The sequence below is a fragment of the Macadamia integrifolia genome, unplaced genomic scaffold, assembly GCF_013358625.1.
Source record: "Macadamia integrifolia cultivar HAES 741 unplaced genomic scaffold, SCU_Mint_v3 scaffold2215, whole genome shotgun sequence".
NCBI classification, from domain to species: Eukaryota; Viridiplantae; Streptophyta; class Magnoliopsida; order Proteales; family Proteaceae; genus Macadamia; species Macadamia integrifolia.
This window is the reverse complement of record NW_024868573.1, coordinates 94,450-115,048: the sequence shown is the minus strand read 5'-3', so window position 1 is coordinate 115,048 and position 20,599 is coordinate 94,450. Positions and strand designations below refer to the sequence as shown.

The following is a 20,599-nucleotide window of genomic DNA, read 5'->3' as shown; positions in this document are numbered from 1 at the left end:
CCCCCCTCCGTGATCGAATGAGAATGGATAAGAAACTCGTGGGATTGACGTTGAAAGGCAGGGATGGCTATATTTCTGGGAACGAACTCAAGGCAAATATGAAGAAGCACATAAGTTATGTGAATGATCCAAGTCTTGTGCATCAGTTTTCTCTTATTTCCCTGAAGTTGCTCAATATATCCACCTATTTGAATATAAACCTCAATACAATTCTTTGATTTGCATTCAATGTATTTTCTTATCCTTGTACTGGAAATATTTTGTTAGGCTGCAAGGAATTGGATTCATGCACCAACACTGTTATTGACACGGTGTTAATGAATTGCAGGACGCATTATCTGCTTTTGACTCGTACACATCTCTTGACATGTTGGATCATCCACTCTGGAACTACATCTATTACATGGTAATGTATTGTCGATTTTATACCTACTTCAAATCTCAATTCTTTAACAGCAGCATCCATGTCTTTCTTGAATTCTCTGAGAATTTTATTGCCAAAACAGCTGGCTGAGATCCTGCCATCAGCAATTGTCCTCTACACCTTGCGGAAGCTGCCTCCCAAGAAAGTATAGCACAGTACCGACCAATCCGTTAACCCAGCCGCCTAATTGTCATCCTTGAAAGGTTTCCTCATTTAGAATCTCGTTGGTGTATTTCGGTTGGAGAAAGAAGAACAAATAAGCAGAGAAAATGGATGCCTGTGTTAATGTTGAGCCATGCCAGTTCTCTGTATTTTACATATACAGCGTTCGTCTAAAGCTTGTGGGGAGGTTTGGGAGATGGTGTCAAGAGTTCTATTTACTAAATTATGAGCTAAGCATATATAGTCTCTATCTTGTTTCAAGATATTATATTCTGGGAAATAGCTTTATCATGGATTTCTAATGATACTTAAGTTGTAGATTTATTTATCATCATTTTTAAGGTGTGGTTGATCCTGGATTTGATCAATGAGTCGTTCCAGAAATGAAATCGCTTCCACATCTTTGAGTTTTCTTTGGTCCAGGCTATGGCCAAGCCTGGCCCGCCCTCAACCGGTAGGGCCAGGCTTGGTATGAGGTCTAGGGTTAAGCCTAGCGAAGCCAGGTCCACTCCTATAAATATAGGCATCACATTGGAAACAATGCAAAGTAGCTTGGGATGTTTGACTACTTAAAGGCATCATATTTTTTATTTCTTCTCTTAAAATTTCAATGTAAAAAAAGAAAAAAATAAATAATTTCAATGTGGAAAAAGAAAAAAATTTACTCCAAAGGAGGAGGAGGGACTGAGAAATATATTAATTTTTTTAGTCCCACTTTGCCACTTTGGGAATTTAAGAAGAGAAAAAATGAATGTAAATCTATAAATAAGAGGGTTGGTAAAATTGGTTATAAATCCAGATTTTGTAAACGGGTAGACTCCTAGTTTCTCCACATATTTGTCAAGAACAATGTAGAGTTCATGAAAAAAAAAAAATTTAGAGATAAGGTAAGTTGCATGGGCATACAAAGATGACTGAAAAGTATAAGGACGCACGGATATACATGGAAGGATGAGGGCATTTTGATTGAATTATTTGTGACATGTGTCTAATTCATAAAGTATACAACTAATGATGGTGGACCATTTTTTCCAACCTCCAAAATGAGGCCATAAGAATGAGTTTTAATTAAAAAAAATAACAATAACAATAATAATAATAATAATAATAATAATAAGAGAATTTACTTTGCCCTCCCTTGTATTTTGGTCCATCACACATATCACCCTAGATTTTGAAGTTTTACATTTTCCCCCCTAAAGGATGACGTGACGGTGTTAGTGAGGTGTTAGTTTTGAAATTGAAAAGATTATTTTATTCCTATTACATCAACCTAAAATCCTCAAATTGGAGTGATTTGTCAATTAAAAACTAATACACTGTCCGACGAAGGTGAAGAAGACAAAACTTTCTGACGAAAGTGAAGAAGAAATAACTATACAGTGATCAAGGAGATCCCCAAAGAAATAAATTGAAAAACTTAACTGAAGTGAAAGTGTGTAATGCCAAAATCATTATTATATTTTTGTGATTTGCTTACTTTATGCTTCTTGACATCTGATTGTCTTGTACTTACCCACCAGTCAATCCTTATTCTATTTGATATATATATATATATATATATATAAATAATAATAATAAAAAGATATGGTATTGGTTTTCAATTTATAAATCTGACTGTTTTAAACCGAATACAACTGACTGCACATTGAATAAAAATGATTAAACCAAATTATCGAACCACTAATCCGATTAGGAACTGAATAAAATTAATTAAGGATCGTATAACCAAAAACTAACAAGAAGCAAAAACCAAACCGGTAATAAATGGTTTAATCAAAACTAATACTCAAAATTGATTAGAATCGATTTTGATTTGGGAACTTAATTGAAACCGATTAAATCGATTAGATTTTTATTTATTTATTTATTTATTTTTAAATTTTTTTTTTTTTTATCATTGGCAAACTCAGATTGCGTTGAAACTTCATGGGTGGTAACCTTGGATCCAACCATCCACAAAATTTATGCCCTACTTTAGTGAGACTGTAGAGACGCAATCCTAAAACGATGTAGAACATAATGAAAAAATAAGAACAAACAATGCACACAGATTTACGAGGTTCGGCAAGATTGCCTACGTCCTTAGTAAGATGAGATCTTGCTTCACAATCAAAACTGCCAGTCGTCCTGCCTGTCGAGGCGCATGCAGTAGTACTCCCTGAATTAAACTATAACAGAATAAAAGACATCATACACCAACAGAGACATGGGGTTATAAGAGGTTGTGCTGTTTACTTCCAGTGTGGATCAGGTTCTCTTGAAAAAAAATCATTCTCGTATAATTCTGATCCACGCGCATGGAATCCAACTAAAAGGATCAAAATCGTACAAAAACCTGATCCATCTTCTATCTGGGTGATGGTGGGCCGAGCCCGCACTCCCATAAAATAAGTGATAAGGTTATTAGATGTTACTGGTTCATATTTTAATTTTTTGTAGCAGTTCAATCTTCAATGGAATGGGCTTGTTTAATCCTCACCCACACTGCCATAAAATAATTAGAGATAAGGTTATTTGATTATGGTTCATATTTTAATTTTAGACAAAAAAATCCACACGCCATTTATTTGCTTATTGTTTTCACATGCCCTCTTAGAAAAAAGTGAGGGCTCCATATTCTCTCTTTCCTCCAAAATCTCTTATTTATGATTCGTAACTCGGGCTTCTCATATGCCCCAATTAGTACTCAAGCATTGTAAGGAACCCTCTCCTTTTAATTTTATACAGCGATCCAACATGGCAGTTTAAGGCATGGCATTGGTTTATACAGCAGCATAAACTCTAGCTTGTCAAGGGTGAATTTGAGTGAGAGACATGTGTTGAGCGGTATTTAAAATTCAAAATTGATTCAGTCAAATCCGCTGACATGAATATGAATTGACTGTGATCGATCCTGATTTTGAATGTTTTAGAGTGATCAATTCTAAGGTTTTTTAGACCAAATCACTGAGTTTTCATATCGAAGGAGCCAATTCTAGAAATTTTTTGGGACTGATTCCTGCTGATTTGGATTCCAATTTGATCTCGATTCCAAGTTTAAAATCTCCGAATGAGTGAATAACAAAGAAAATCTAAGGATATGTGAAGTATACCCGTAATAATATGTCGCTTTCAACTTTTCAAATGCAATCAACCTTTAGAGAATGGATGTACAGTTGAAGCCTTGATGAAGGTGACTAAGGAGATGGGAGGAGACACACTAATCCTTACATTTTTTACGAAAATTTATTCCTTACATTTTTCACGAAAATTTACTATGTTCCTTGTCTAGTATGCATTTTTAAGTATGATCAAAGACATTGTCGTGCTTACTTGTGACTCTGATGAAAGTTTGGCCCTGTGAACCTGAATCTGTTCCAAAGTTTAGGGGTCACTCCAAGTTATAGGGATTTTTATGGGTGGTATGTAAAATAGAGTTCATCAAATGACAAGAAAGCATTGAAATTTTAGAGATATGGGAAGGTGCATGGACATAAATAGATGACTGAACAATAATAATATGCATGGATATACATGGGAGGACGAGAGCATTTTGATTGAATTTGAGTTTCATTTGTGACGTGTGGTTGATTCATAAAGTATACAACTAATCCAATGATTGATTGACCAAAACCAATTTATATGGCTCAAAATGACAGACTATTTTCCAAACCAAGGTCATGAGAATGAGTTTTAATAAATAATAATGATGGTGATGAATTGATAATAATAACAATAATAATAATTTCATCTGCTCTCTCACACAATTTTGGTTATTGAAGATGACATACTAAATCAACAAAGTAAAATTCATTAAGACATTTTTCTGTTAAGGTTCTACACTTCTACTAGGGATGAGTCCTTCGACACACTTAGGTTCACTTAGATGATAAGAAGATGACAAATCCAAAAAATAAAATATTTGGATTTTTTTTTTTTACATAACTTTGGAATTTAATCTTTCTTATCCTTTTTAAGTGAACTAAGGTTCTTTCTTTCTAATCAGTTGATTGAGATGTATTGACATTGGATCTGCTGATTGATATTTTTTTTGGTAACTAATATGATTGATAGCGATACTTGATTGATATAGATTAGTTGAACAAATATCATATATTTATTATTAAAAAAATAATAATAAATACATATTGCACTTGAATTGGATCGATCTCAATTGATACTGTATCGATTAGGATCATACTTAGATAAAATGGATTTATCCTTTTTATCCTTATACTTTACCAATGGTTGGCATTGAATCGATTGAGATCAAAGAAAAATCTTGACCCTCCACTGATACCAATCCAATTTGGGGACCCTGATGGATCCGATCCAATTTTTAAACTATGCTTCCATGTCAAAGCCATTGCACCTCACTATTTGTATACAGGGAGGACCCACTTAGTCAAGGGAGGAAAGAAAGTGAGAACGATACACATTTTTTTTCCCTTTTCTTATTATGCTTGAATATCCGTTTTGGGAAAGGGTTGTCATCTAAATCTCAAGGCCACCAAACTTTTTTTTCTTGTAGGGTAGTTCTAAGGCCACATAAAACACATGATCATCCCACCCTTATGTCGAATGATTTAATGCATATTCTCATTGGCCCCCAAGGGCTACACAACAAGCTAGCATTCTCTCTCCTAAAATGAAGATAAAATGACAATGAAACCGATTTTTCTTTCACTTACAATGAATTTAAAATAAAACATCTTAAGCAACCTTTGGATTGGTTGTTGAAATGATAAAAAGTGAGACTTAATAATGAAACTCAACTGGCCAAAAATTCAATCATAAGGTCACATCATGGTAGATGAAGAGATTCATTCTCTCTTCATTCTTGGTGATGAAAAATTTTGGAAAATTTTCTCTATCTGAATAAAACCTTTATAGGTGAAAAAAATCATTGGATCAACTTTCTCTAAACCCATGGCGAAGTGATGAAGATGAATCTCCACTCTACTCTTATGGCTTGGATTGCATTAAATAGAGGTAGTTTTCACTTCATCAATAGGAAGTGAGAACACAGTTTAGGTATCAATATCAAATTGGCCAAACCGATCGATTTATATTGATATCCTGCATGATCAATATTGATACTTGATTGATATAGATTGGTGAATTTGATGAAAAAAAAAAGAATTTTGATCTTATATCAGATTGATAAAGCCTGATATAGTCAATACACCTCGATATTAATATTGGTATCGATGATGACGGATACCAATTCCAATAACGTGAACTGCATGTTTACATCCATGAGAATTACTATAAAAAAAAAAAATGTCTACATCCATGACCATGAGTGGGGGAATGTAATGCCAAAACCATTACCATCGTCTTCCTTCTTCTTCCTAATAGGGATTATAGGGTAGAGTACATGCCGCCCAAGTCATCTGGGAAAGTGATTCACTCAATCGATCTCAGATCACGTCACCTTGGCTTCTAATACCGGTTCAACAAGTTTTTTTTTTTTTTTTTTCAATTTCGTAATAATTCTGAGCAGTTAACTGGGTTGAGTTTCGAGTTTGACATTGGACCACTGGAGAGAAAGTCCACTCCAAGTGAAAACGAACAGTGGCATATTTGTAATATCGATTATAACTAAGGTCATAATTTGATAGAACCTGCCTTTACATTTCAATATTACAAATTAAACATCTGGAGTATGAATCAGCGAATTGTGTTTATTCGCTTTTACTCAGTTTCGCGCCAACCACCCTTCTTCACCTTTCTGTCTTCATTGTTTTTCAGTTTCAACTCTCTCTCTCTCTTAACCTCTTAAGCCAAGAACCTCCTATCTCCCTCTCTCTCTCTAACACAGAGTCAGTCACAGCCTCACAAAAGCGGACCCTAACGTTTTGGAAGCTTCGGTGGTGGTTGGGGGTGGGGGTGGGGGAGGTGCGGACGGAGAAGTGAATTACGGCTCTCTGTTAGACTATCTGGTAAGCTGATGACTGATGAGTATCTCCTCCTCTTTCTTCTTCTTCTTCTTCTCTGATCTCTGTTGGTGGAGCTCGCTTTTTCCTCGGATTCTGAGCTCTGCTGTCGTTTTTTTTTTTTTTTTTTTTGGGGTTTTGCAGTTGCAGAGCTTCGTTTAGAAGCGCAGAGAAGGAGAAATCACGAGAATGTCTCTCAACATGTCCTTTACGGAGGTCGGACCTTTGTTATCCAATTGGTGGGACGATATAAACCACTCCACTGCCTGGCAGGACGGGATCTACTTCTCCCTCTGCGCTGCTTATGCCCTCGTCTCCGCTGTTGCTCTGGTTTGCCTCCTTGGTCCTTTACTCTGTTTTTCTCTGGCTGATCTCTTATTTACATTCATTGAATGTTTCACTGCGGTTCATTTTGTGCTGCTTTTGTGATTGGGGACTCTCGGTTGTTGCTTGACGGGTTTTTGTAACAAAATGTCTCGCTGATCATCATTTTTCAATTTTCTTTTGTCGAAAATGAGATTTCGGTTATGGATTTTCTACAGTTAGATGGGGAATAATGTGGTTGTTGAAGTTCAAGAATTTTCTTCTTCCTCTTCATTGTTTCTTCTGCTGCTATTAGTTGAGAACGTCTAGAGCTTTACAAAGTAGGACCCTTTTCGGTTTCTAGATGTTCGAGTGGTCAACAGAGTTTACCATGGCATTCTTATGATCTTGTCTTTTTCTTTGCTAATGTTGTGCAGATTCAATTAATTAGAATTGAAATGCGAGTGCCGGAATACGGTTGGACTACACAGAAGGTTTTTCATCTTATGAATTTCATTGTAAACGGAGGTGACTTTAAATGTATCCATGTCGATGTATCAGTTTCAATTTTATTTCTTTACCCTAATTGTGAGTTTGCACATTGCAGTGCGTGCAATTGTTTTTGGATTTCACAAGATGGTATTTCTTTTGAAGCCAAAGGTTAGTTTTATTTTTTGATTCAATGCAGTTCAAATGCATTTTTTAAGTCAATATTTTTACTCTATTCTATTGTGAGTCCCTGATTCAATGGAAATCCAGTCATAGGTCAAAGTACCTTGTTTGAGATGCCACATTTTATGCTTGAAAGACAAGATTTGCAGACAGAGGTGTAAAACAGAATGCTCTGATGGTCAAGTCCTCCTCTGATCATTGATGCTCCTACTCCTGTAGGAGGAAGAAGAGTGAAAATCACCAGAGGAATCAAAATTCGAGACTACATGCACTGAAATACTTTAGGAAGTCCAAAACCCAAAGAAAGACCAGAAAAAATATGCTTATCTCAATAATGTTACCTTAAATCAAAATAAAGGATTAGATTGTATGCATCAACATGGCATCAAATTTCAGACATGATACGACTGCAGTTTGAGTAGTAGTGGCCTACAGAAAGTCAGGCTCATTTTGGAATTAAGTTGACTATTACAAGTATAATATTTCTATTAATAAATGAAATTTGATATGATGAAAGGGATCATGAAATAAGCAACTTATGTAGTTAATTGTTTTGGTTACCAAAGTGAACAGTTGATTGGAAGATGCTGAGTGACAAAAATAGTAATTTGAAGGGAAGCTTGGTGGCCATGTGATGGCTGATGTGGAAATTCAACATAGATGGAGCACACCTAGAATTGGCTATATTTTAAATGCTGTGGCTTTCTCAACATATGGCCGAAGCCACAGAACATCTTGTATTATCAACCATCGACCTGGGGAACGGCTGGTGTGGAATTCTAACCATTGGATCGATAGGGGATCATGTGGCTCAGCCATCTTCCAAATTCTGATCACCCACCATGTACTGAACCTTTTCCCTGGAATGCTGAAACTAAACAAATGAGTCAAGTATGATGCAGACAACCTGTTCACACTGAGCACTAACTAAACTGCCATGTGGTAGACAAAAAACAAGTAATGATGTTGTCAAGAGGTAATCCACGAGAGATGCTCATCTAGAAACATTGCCCCCATAATAATATCTAGGAAATGATATTAGTTATGTATGTAGATAGTAATAAATGATAAAGGTAGAGGGTGAAAAATACTAATAAATGACAAATTCATGTGATAAATCAGTTTTAAGATCAAGGATTTTAACCAGTTTCATATAATCCAAGAGAAGCTGCTTTTTATAGTTGAAGAAAATCTTGGACCGGAGCTTCATGTTGCAGAGAGAGTACCTAAATCATTTTATTCTAATCTTAGTAGGATTGAAGGATTCTCATTGGGACAGAATACAGAGCTCTCTATTGGAACGGTCAAAGATTTATCAGAATACATCTATTGGAAAAAAGAGATCAATCAGAATGCTTCCTTTGTTTTTACCTATGTTGCCTGGTCACTTCTAAATAGTAGCTGTATTTATGCATTTTGCACTTGTGGAAAAGATTCCCACAGGTACAGCATGGACACCTAGATTTCTATGACTAATATAAATTCAACTTAGTTAGACATACATATATGTAAACAATTTGATCTCTCCCATAGAGATTGTAGAATTGTTTGTATCAATATATGATGTGAACCAAACTTTAAAATATTTAAAGTCTAAATTAAATGTACTTCTTGAGTCCTTGAATTCTATTTTTATTTTGTTAAGGCTTTTCTGAGTGTCCTTGTTAGATTCTGACTCCTGCACCCATACCAATGCGACATATGTTTCTACGTTCTAGTCTTTTCATCTGTTAATTTGTTATTCTTAAAATGTTTGATTAAAGTGGCTCATTATTGAAAGTCAAATTTGAAACAACACCTTTTGAAGTGATCGTATTGAGAACGAAAGCATGATACATATACATGGTCATATATTTCAGATATGTTGAATGAAAAGTGCAATTTGAGCATGATGTGTCTACAAGGTCAAATGTGTTCTGTAGAAGAAGTGTTCCTTGGTCAAAACATTATGTATCCATGATTCAGATGATTTTTTGCCATCAAGTTCCTTTGGAAACCACAGATAGTTTAATAATGTGGTGGTGTTGTTTCCTTCATATTAATTATCGCCAGTGACCAGGTTTTTCCAATCAAGTGGAACTTATGTGAAACAATTAACATATGCTTCAACCATTCAACGAACTGGCTAGGAAATTCCTACTGTTTTTTGATCTCATTATTGCAGATGGTGAATTTGTAATGGCTTAATGGAGAATATAGGTTGTTTTGTGTTAAGTAGCATTTATAGTCCCAACCCGTTGTATTGATGAGGGATGGCTGTTTCTTGGATCAGGTCTTAATTTTTGTGCTGGTGGATCTTCCTGGACTGCTATTTTTCTCAACCTACACCCTACTTGTCCTATTTTGGGCAGAGATATATCATCAGGCAAGTGGTAATATTAATTTTCTTATTTGCATTTGGTCTGATAGCCTTTTGTAATCATAATGGGATCAATTCTCTCACCTAAGGTTGGAAGTTGGTTCACTGTGGATTTTGCTCTTCCATTGGCGTGGAAGTATATCATGGAAGGTAATGGAAATCCATGGAAACCTGTAAAAACCATGAATGTTTTTGGGAACTTCAAAGTTTTTGCAATAGGCTCCAGTAAATATGGGAACCATAAGATAAGAAATAAAACCTTCTATTGGTGGTTTAATAATCTTCCTACATAAGGTCACCTTCTATCGTGCATGTATAGAGCACTTATTTTCAAACTATCACGGTTATAGTTCCATAGTGGCATAGCCCATGGTATACCACATGTAATATTAAAAGGATATTATGTACAAACACCTAAATTCTTTGAATATATATATATATATATATTTATATATTTTAAATTTGATTGAACTATATATGAACATTGAAAATTCTGACCTTCATTCCTTTTCATTGACAGGCAAGAAACCTTCAAACAGATAAGCTCAGGATTGTATACATTTCAGTTAATGGCGGAATATACTTTATACAGGTATGCTTTTGTCTCCTGCAATTACCTTCTTCTGGCCTCTACTCCTTTTCATCCAATTGAGCACCTTCTTGCATTTGCACGTCCTTGTTTTACTTTGCTACATAAGCTTCACTGCATGTAGTCTAATGTCTCTGCTCTTTCATCTTATAGGGTGGTGATTACATTCACTTTTGTATTGGGGTAAAAGGGGGGGGGGGGGGGGAAGAGTAAAGGTGGGACTCGACCCTGGGTCTTGGCTGCAACAATCCAAAGGCCTTCTCAGATACCTGGCACCTTCTAACATCTCTGATTTGGTTGCTATTTGTTATTGCTTTTTGCATGCTGTGCTAGTTGCACAACCATGTGGTTTGTACAAATTTATATCTTCGAGGGGATTAGTCAGTTACATATATTCAGTAGTTGAACCTTGATTAGTGCTTTAGGTATTCTAATGCCTCTATTGTTTGTTATCCATCCTGTATGGTCTAACTTAGATAATTTGATCAGGTTTGTCTTTGGATATACCTGTGGATAAATGACAACAGTGTTGTGGAAGCCATTGGAAAGATATTTATTGCAGGTTTGTCATTGGAACTATAGCTTTATCTTTTTACAGTCTAAGGGATCTCATGGTGGTACTTCAGACTCTTCCCTTAATATTTTTATGTAATATCTTCACTTGTTGATGTGCAAGTTTTTGTTCATTTTCTTTCCAGTTGTATCATTTGCTGCAGCACTCGGTTTCCTTTTGTATGGAGGGAAGTGAGTCTTCTCAATTTTATAGCATCCGCAATTAATCCAGATTCGTGTTAAGTGTATGCTCTGTTTATGGTAAATGGTTTTGGATCTACTGGAGTTATGTACATATACTTTGTTCTACTTGTAGACTATTTTTCATGCTGAGGCACTTCCCTATTGAATCTAAAGGGCGAAGAAAGAAGCTCCATGAGGTGTGTGCTTTTAACTCATCGGTTCAACCATCTGATGTGATAGCATTGATGCTATCATAATGGTCACAAATCTTGGCACAGGGTATATGTTTCAGAAAATTTTATTTATTTTGCTTTTATTTCATTAGATTGAGGAAAATATTGGGTTAGCAAATAAGACCTTTACAATTTAAGCAATTGAGAAACGAAATTCTATCAAAATTTTAATATAAAAAGGAAACTAAATCCACATTGTTGGGGAAATGATCTGCGGGGTCAGCATATGAGAGCTAATACTGTTATACCACTATGTAGTAAATAGGATAAATATCTGATTTTGCAGTGGGTTTAACCAGCAAATCATGTATCTTACCAGTATTATCCTAGAAATTCTTAATGGCATTAATGATCGATGTTGAACATTGGAGTATGACTTAACTGAATCTGGCCAGCTCCAATTTCCATGGAACAGGAACCATAGGGATAACAGAAGGCTAATTGGGCCTCTCAACTTGTAATGAAGAGAATAAGAGGCATACTACTGAATGGAATAATCTACTTTTGCAGATGCCAGAGAAATAATTTATCATTTTTATTTTTGTTCCTTGTGAAGTCAGATTTTTTTTCCCCTAGAGGGCTAATGTGAAGTAGTAGTATAGTCACTGAACATGGAATTGGTTTTGTGTTTTGGAACAGAAGTGGTGAGGAAAGACATGACTAGTAACGAGTATGGATTTGAAGTTTGAATACAGCTGAATGGAGAAAAAGGATCCATGTAGCCAATCCCATTTGGTTGGGATAAGGTTGAGTTAAGTTGTATGAGTTACATTATTTTCAAACAAGAATTGGAACTTGCCATATTTTGCACTTAGTGTGCCGTAAAGCAATACAAGGAACATTTTGGAAGAGAATGAGGTGCACCTACAGCAGTGGAGGATTTTAGAGTACTATCCTGGAAATAATATGTTTGTACTGCAGAAATTTTGAACAGAAATGATCTCATGCATGCGTCCTTTGGCATCTTATGGAAAAGTGAAAAATAATTATAGTGGAATGCACAATATAAACTGTATAGAGAATGCCTGCAGAAGAACAATGGAAATATTAAGTTAATATGATTTAAATGCATATTTTAAAAGAAAAATAAGATATGCATTTGTGTCCAACCTTGTCTGTCACATATGGGGTCTAGCTAAGTCAATCTAAATGTTTGCATCCATGTTGTTCCTTTAATCAGACAGGTGATGGTTACCAGTAAAGTTCACATTCCCTTTGCTTCCTATTTGAGTAAATTCTCAATTTATTTTGGATTAACTTCTGTTATTTTGAGGCTCTAATGTTGGGTGTGTGTATGTGTGTGTTATTGCAGGTTGGATCAGTTACTGCAATATGTTTCACCTGCTTTCTTATCAGATGCTTTGTGGTGAGTATGTGGTTTCATGGTCTAATATTTGTTAAATACTTTGCGAAAAACCTACTTATAATGCTTGAAAAGAAACAGCCTAGTTGCTTCTGCAACAAAACTTCCTTCAGGATCACAGGACCTTACAAAAGTGCTCAGTCTCAAAGTGCCTCCTATGTCATGCATCTCATGGCACAAAATACAAGCTTCCTGGAATCATCTTTTAATGAGTCACTTTAGGAGATCATAAGGGTGAAAAGCTGATAAGACAATCTAAATTATCTGATCTGTCCTTGGGGGAGAGATTTATCTTTCTTTTCTATCTCAGTTCGAGTTTTCTTGGCTAAAAATAAAACAAAACCTTAAATTTTTCAAAAATGAAAGAAAAGAAGAAGAATTTTCAGTCAGGCAATTGTAAACCTTGGGATTATGATGTAGCCTTGTCACTTGTGTGATCATAAATTCAAACCTGCAACTGTGGGATTTTGGCTAAGCTTAAAAGAGTCGAGATCGTTACCCCTCTGTTCATCACAGCAAGGTATATCAGATTCCAAATCCTATCATGGATGAAACTGCATGCAATATCATCATTCATAGGAATGAATGTCAGAAATGACTAAAGTTATGCTCTGTCATGGTATTGGCTGAAGTTGCTTTGTGGTGTCAATGTATTTCAGTTGTTTGTGTGCGACTACTTAACTGCAACAAATGTTGTAGATTGTCAGGTCTATGAGAATTGATCTGAGTTTTTCATTTAAAGGGACCAATTGGGTTGTTCGTAGGCTGTTCCACCATGAGAAACAGCCTCTCAGCAAAGCGGGGGTAAGGCTGCATACATTATGACCCTCCCCAGACCCTGCAATGGCAGGAGCCTCGTGTACTAGGTACTAGCACACAGACAACTGAAAAGGTGTACCTAGTGCATGAGGCTATAGAAAAGGTGTACCTAGTGGACCAGCCTATGCACCACTGGGACCAATGTTTTGTCTTTTGTTGTGAACCCTTAAACTGGGGGGAAAATAGGATACGATCAGTAGCTTTGGTACCTGTTTGAGCTCACCGGAGGTCTTGTTTAACTTTTAATCAATACTTAGCACACATGGAAAGGGGAATGTTTTAATTTATTATGAACATAGTTGTCATGGCGTCTAGGCGACACCTTTAGGCCCTTGACAACTATGGTTATGAAAAATACTTGGAGCACTTCTGTAAATTAGTTGAGGGATCTGGTAGCACTTGTGAGAGGAGAAATATTTGCATTTGTAGTTCATAACTCTCAACAAGAAAGCATGAGGCCACCACCCTTTGTTAGAATAATTATAATTTCTGCTTTGCTACCCAGAGAGGCAACTTCAGAGACTGTACCGTGTACCATGTCTTGTATGATAAAATCAGTTATCTCGTAGCGGTGCTGACCTGGTTATGTTTAAGAAGTCATTATTGGCTTTGAAAAATGGCATATCAACACTAGGGATTCTGCTGTTTTAACAAGTTCTACTTGCACAACTCTTTGGTGTATGCATTTTCATAGCTGTAATTGTGTGAAAAGAAGGCCCGACTCCAAGTTGTTCAGGAATAGTGATGTTTGAGTTCCTCACCCTTTGCCTTAGGATTAGTCAGTTATATTTCTCGATGGGGGATGGGAAGGGGTATAACTTAGTATAGAGTCAAGAGTGGCACCTTGACGTGCTGGAAGTCATCAGTTCTAGCCTGATTAACTCTAAACCCACTGTGAGTTCTTTCTATTGCTCCCCCTTTGTGATCAATGGGTTTGGATAAGAAACTCAGGGATTGATGTGGGGAGGCAGGGATGCCTATATTTTTGGGAGTGAAAAATCCAGGCAAATATGAAGCATGTAGCTACAACTTATGCCTTTGAATGATCCAAGTTATCTTTTGTGCATCAGCTTTCTCTTATTTCCCTAAAGTTGCTCAATATAGCCACCTACTTGATTGTAAACCTCATTATAATTCTTCATTTGCATTCAGTGCATTTTCTTTAACTTGCACTGGAAATATTTTCTTAGGCTGCAAGGAGTTGGATTCATGCACCAACACTGGTATTAACTTGGGATTCATGAATTGCAGGACGCATTATCTGCTTTTGACTCATATGCATCCCTCGACGTGTTGTATCATCCAGTCTTGAACTTCATCTATTACATGGTAATGAATTAAGTCAATGATTTATTTACCCCAAATTTCAATTCTTCAGCATCCATGCTTTTCTTAGATTCTATGATATTTTTATTGCCAAAACAGCTGGCTGAGGTCCTGCCATCAGCACTTGTCCTCTACATCTTGCGGAAGCTACCCCCCAAGAGAATATCAACACAGTACCACCCAACCCATTAGCCCAGCCTAATCTTCATCCTTGAAAGGTTTCCTCATTTAGAATCTCGATGAGGTTCTGGAGGTGTATTGCAGTTGGAGGAAGAAAAGCAGATGAGTGGAGAAAATGGATGCAGATGTGTGATGCTGGCATGGCTCAGATCTCTGCATTTACTTATACGGGGCTCTTCTAAGCTTGTGGGGAGAAATCTGTTTTCCAGGTTGAAGCAATTGGTTATGGAAATGGCATCGAGAGTTGGTGCATATTTGATGATGTCCGTGTTTCATTTATTTGACAAATTGATGTCAAAATTTTGCAGGTTCTCTGCAGTGGTTATAAAGGGTCCTTTACCTTTCTATTTTCTGGATTTCTGATTTTGGAAAGGCACATGTAAGAACAAAATTTTTTGTAACACTTAAGATGTATATTTATTTAGAGTCACTTCATATAGTTGGAGAGGGAGGCATATTGATTACTGCAATCCATCTCTGGCAAATGGAGAACCTTCTAAGATCATTATATGTGATTAAATATTGATATAAATTCTAAGAATGCAGAGACTTTGAGTTCAGGCACCACAATCGTAGCCTACTTAGATTTTACCACCTTCTAATATATTGGCCAACCCACCTACTTCACTATTCTGATGATTGTGAGAAGTGGTTTTGATGAGTTTGATAAAGATCTTTCTCAAATAACAATTTCTGTGCTACTGTAAACATCTGTCCTAAATTATGTTATTCTTATGATGGTTCTCATACTATTTTATATGAACTTCTTATGTGTTATGGATTTGAATATTTATAACCATGCTCATAAGGCTTATACTCCCTCAAGGCCATGCGTCACCTTTTAGGCCAATGAGATAACAGAGTATATCTCACTGTTTGCAATGCTGAGATGATAATTTTAGACTCATGCACATGAGGTTTTCTAATGAACCATTTGGTTACAAATCTTCCAATGGCAGGATTTATTGGAATGGCACTGTCTTATGGTCTTGCATTAGACCTCTCTCTCGTTTTGTCTATTCAAAACCTGTGTATACTAGCAAATTATATAATATCTGTAGAAAGGCTGAACCAATACACGCATATACCTGGTGAAGCCCCTGAAGTGATAGAAGGGAACCAACCCCCACCAAGTTGGCCTGCCATGGGTAAAGTGAAGATCAATGATTTGAAGGTTTTTTGCATGTGTTGTGTTGTGTGTGTTCTTCAAGACTAATTTACAGGGAAAATTGATTTCAAGCATATCAGATATAGGCCAAACACTCAACTTGTTCTTCATGGAATCAGTCGCACATTTGAAGGAGGCCATAAACTCGGGATTGTTGGTCGAACTGGCAGCGGCAAGACGACTCTGATCAGTGCTTTGTTTCGTCTTGTGGAGCCTTCAGGTGGAAAAATCATCATAGATGGCCTTGACATCTCAACAATTGGTCTCCATGACCTAAGGTCATGTATTGGGATCATACCTCAGGACCCTACTCTATTTAATGGGACCTTGAGATATAATTTGGATCCCTTATCACAACACAATGACCAAGAAATATGGGAGGTAGGATACATTTTATAACATGGCTTCTTTAAGAATGGAACTATTTTGTCAAATGACTCAAACCCCTCAAGATGAAGGCTTAAATTATCCCCATACCATGACACCAGAAATTTAATCTACATAAGTTAAGCATTTTCTGTTGGGAGCCATATATTAGCAAGTTGGTCAGTTTGTCTTCAGTCAAATCATGTGTGGTCTGGTACAAAACCAGAATGGATGCAGCAGTCTTTGAGCTCTACTACAACAAATAAAATATCTTTGAGTCCAAGTAAGTTAGAGGTTAGACATGGTAATTGCTTACTTCTTCTTCTAACTCTTTAACCTTTCATTTCCTGAAAGGTTCTTGGAAAATGCCAGCTTCAAGAGGCTATACAAGAGAAAGAGGGCGGTTTGGATTCTTTAGGTAAGGTATTTCACATGAGGAATGCCTTTTTTTCCCTCTTAATATTACTGTAACTTCTATTGTTTTGTAAAAGAACTATTAACCATTAACAACCTGAAATTGCAGTGTTAGAAGATGGATCAAATTGGAGTATGGGACAGCGACAGTTATTCTGTTTAGGCCGTGCTATATTAAGAAGAAGTCGGATACTGGTGCTTGATGAGGCCACTGCCTCAATAGACAATTTAACAGATTCCATCCTCCAGAAAACCATAAGGACTGAATTTGCAGATTGTACGGTGGTCACAGTAGCCCACAGAGTACCAACCGTCATGGATTGCACAATGGTACTCGTCTTGAGAGATGGTAAACTTCATATCTTGAACCACTGTAACAGTTGTCAAGGAAAAAGAACTAATTTCTGTTTCAAATAATCACATTATATATAAAAAAAATGCTGAATTGAATTGTATACTTCTTTGGTAGTTTTGAGGTTTTTAAGTGCTAGGTTGATATTGATTGCTTGAGTTTTTAAAACCATGCATTTTTCAGGAAAACTAGAAGAGTTTGAAGAGCCAATTAAGTTAATGAAGAAAGAGGGATCACTATTTGGGCAGCTTGTCATGGAATATTGGTCTTATCTCCACTCTGCTGAATCAAGGTTAAAAAGCTAACCAATTTATGTTCCATATATCATCCTTTGGATTAATTACTTGTCAATTTAAAGGCTCATCTCAGCCATATTATCCTTCTACCCTCGTGTATTCGCCCTCAAATCAAAGAGGCCATTGCTTACTTTTCAACCACAGAACTCAAACTTTAATATTGCCCCATGGAGAACTCTTTTGAATTGCTACTTACTATATGGATACGTGTTGATGGGAATATATGACCAGATTTTGAGCACCAACAAAGCCGCCATGTGGCAAATATTTAGGGCTGTGTTGAAAGCCTTTGCATAATGGACAGTGAAGAAAGCATTTGCAATGGTGATAATTAATGCCAAGGTTGATTCCAATTTAGAGATAAGAACTTCAAAGAATTTAGAACTGCTAATCCAGTGAATGTCTAAAAAGTCCATCTTCAAGGCAGAGCTAAGATTCGTAAAATGAATTTGATTTGCATACTATCCATTCAAAATAACTGTTATTTATCGTCAATTTTAGGGTGTAGCTGATCCTGGATTTGATCAATGAGTCGTTCCAGAAATAAAATTGCTTATACATCTTTTTGATTTCTCGGTGTTATCATTCTGCATATTTCTTCTACTGTTGATCTATGGAAAAATTTATGAGCTAATTAAATAATTATTGTATGTATCAATAGAAATCTTTCCATTTTTTGTACTTTTTCAACCTTTTCAAAATATCCAGACAGGCCTTTATGAGATTTGATTTTAGGATAGTGCCTCAGGCTGGCCTAAACAATATTTAGTTCCCTTTTTTGGTAAATCAAAATGGATCTCTTCCATACGGACATGAACAGCATTATTTCTCTTGAAAAATTGAAATCAATACTTAGTGTTAGCATTAGCATGAATGGGCCTTCCTCGAAACAGCAACCAGACAAAACAATCTGTTTGCTGTGTAATAATTATTTATGAGCTAATTAAATAATTATTGTATGTATCAATAGAAATCTTTCCATTTTTTGTACTTTTTCAACCTTTTCAAAATATCCAGACAGGCCTTTATGAGATTTGATTTTAGGATAGTGCCTCAGGCTGGCCTAAACAATATTTAGTTCCCTTTTTTGGTAAATCAAAATGGATCTCTTCCATACGGACATGAACAGCATTATTTCTCTTGAAAAATTGAAATCAATACTTAGTGTTAGCATTAGCATGAATGGCCTTCCTCGAAACAGCAACAAGACAAAACAATCTGTTTGCTGTGTAAGTGACAGAGAGAGGGTGTTATTTTGTGATTCAGTAGTGGTTTTAAGGAGGTATTAAGCTCCATGTAAAGAACTCAAGCCTGGAACCATGACATTGCACTGAGTCTCTATGAAGAACTCAAAGTCACCCAACTGGAAAGTCTCGAGTCCTAAGGCACCCAAAATGGCACTCCTGATACCTTAACCCACCCCAGGGGGTGCTTCTCTAAGAAATCCATGTCATTTGATCAGGTTAGTGACTGAGAACCCGTTGGATGCTCCTAGGAAAAAATTCTTATACCCCCACCCTTCTTTTTTATTAATTCTGTTGGTTTGGGGGGTGGGGCAGGGGGGTTAAGCAGAAAACCGCATGCAATAAAAAGAGATGAAAGAAGATACATTATCAGTTGTCTGTTCTACTTTTACTACACCTAGCAGTCTTTTTTAGTAAAATTACTAACCCTAGCAGTCACAGCCAACTTATGTGTGGGTTCAATATATGTCATATCGACATTAGAAAAGGTTTTCATAATTGGTTTATACCCAAAAAAGAAAAAAACAGTAAATACTTCCCATGGCTACGATAAGAATTCTGAGTTACCTAAGCTACCAGGTCAAAGTCGGTTCAAATGTCAATGCAGTCGATGCGTAGAGACCTTGCTTTTTGCAATCCCATGAGCATTCCTTGTGCCTTTACGTCTTGAGCATTACCTACATACCCAAAATCTATGCAAGCAACAATAGTATCTGTATTGAAGATGAGAATTGATGCCCAACCTGCTGTATTAGTTCCCTTAATAAAACTTCCATCACTGATAACTGTAACATATCCAGGTTGTGTATGCTCAAGGTAGTCAATTGTACGCAAGGAAGAAGAGTGGTGATGAATTTGTATCAAAGGAATAAGGAAATCTACAAAGGTTTTGATCAATGATTCACCTATCGATAATAGCCATCACCTTTCAAGGAATTGATTTACTGTGAGATGTCAAACACTGGTTCCTTGTATTCCACAAAAAAGTAACATGTGATTGAAAAAACAGCAATGAAGAAGGATTCATCTTTAATGGGTGAGACAATCAGTTTCTTTCTCTATTGAACAACAAACCCAAGTATAATCAAGGGAAAAGAACAGTTTGAGATTCTCTCTAGTGGAAATACCACTATCCAACAATTTCCAAGTAAACAACTGAAACTTAGGGTGGACCTTAGTTTTCCATAATAAATGCCACAAAGTTCTTACTAAGATGAGGTGCCTACATTTAATTCATGTGATGAAAATGTAGAACTGAGGATCTTGGCAGCAAGTTGATCAGCAACCTCAGTAGTTAAATCTCCATTTCAAGTAAGGGAGGAAAACAAAAATTCAGCATGTATAGTACTTGCTAGAAGGATTTTAGTTATTAAAGCAGCTAATAATGTCTAATTATTTTCTTTAATAGGAAAAACCGGTATGCACCAAGTTGTTCATTCATGACTAAAAACACAATTGACTGGACAAACAATTTGTTGCAACAAAATTTTTGAGATTACAAGTGAAATGCAAATGGAACATTGTCCTCAAGCTTTGGTATACACAATGGAAGCATATTTGGCAAAACATCCAGTTTACAAACTCAAGCAGTGAATATATAACATATGCTGACTTAGGAAAAGCCATGTTCCATGCCTAATTCCCTAATCCCCAACATTGTCAATTCTAGTAAG

The 20,599-nt window shown here is 36.3% G+C and overlaps 2 protein-coding genes and 1 long non-coding RNA gene across 3 annotated transcripts; all 3 read left to right on the top strand.

The window, feature by feature from the left end:
• Positions 1-18: 18 nt before the first annotated feature.
• LOC122066073 lies at positions 19-914 on the top strand. The gene is made up of 2 exons (XR_006136223.1): positions 19-406; positions 507-914. It is a non-coding gene; the product is annotated as an uncharacterized LOC122066073 (long non-coding RNA).
• A 5,034-nt stretch (positions 915-5,948) lies between these two features.
• Positions 5,949-15,653, top strand: LOC122066069 (tobamovirus multiplication protein 1-like). The gene is made up of 12 exons (XM_042629896.1): positions 5,949-5,972; positions 6,670-6,837; positions 7,248-7,338; positions 7,418-7,470; positions 9,755-9,847; positions 10,362-10,433; positions 10,920-10,992; positions 11,129-11,174; positions 11,299-11,362; positions 12,711-12,764; positions 14,832-14,909; positions 15,006-15,653. The coding sequence occupies exons 1-12, from the start codon at positions 5,949-5,951 to the stop codon at positions 15,096-15,098; spliced, it is 909 nt and encodes a 302-aa protein (XP_042485830.1). The 3' UTR covers positions 15,099-15,653.
• Positions 15,189-17,749, top strand: LOC122066068 (ABC transporter C family member 10-like). The gene is made up of 6 exons (XM_042629895.1): positions 15,189-15,329; positions 15,395-15,465; positions 16,335-16,635; positions 16,975-17,038; positions 17,144-17,383; positions 17,570-17,749. The coding sequence occupies exons 1-6, from the start codon at positions 15,189-15,191 to the stop codon at positions 17,689-17,691; spliced, it is 939 nt and encodes a 312-aa protein (XP_042485829.1). The 3' UTR covers positions 17,692-17,749.
• Positions 17,750-20,599: the final 2,850 nt, after the last annotated feature.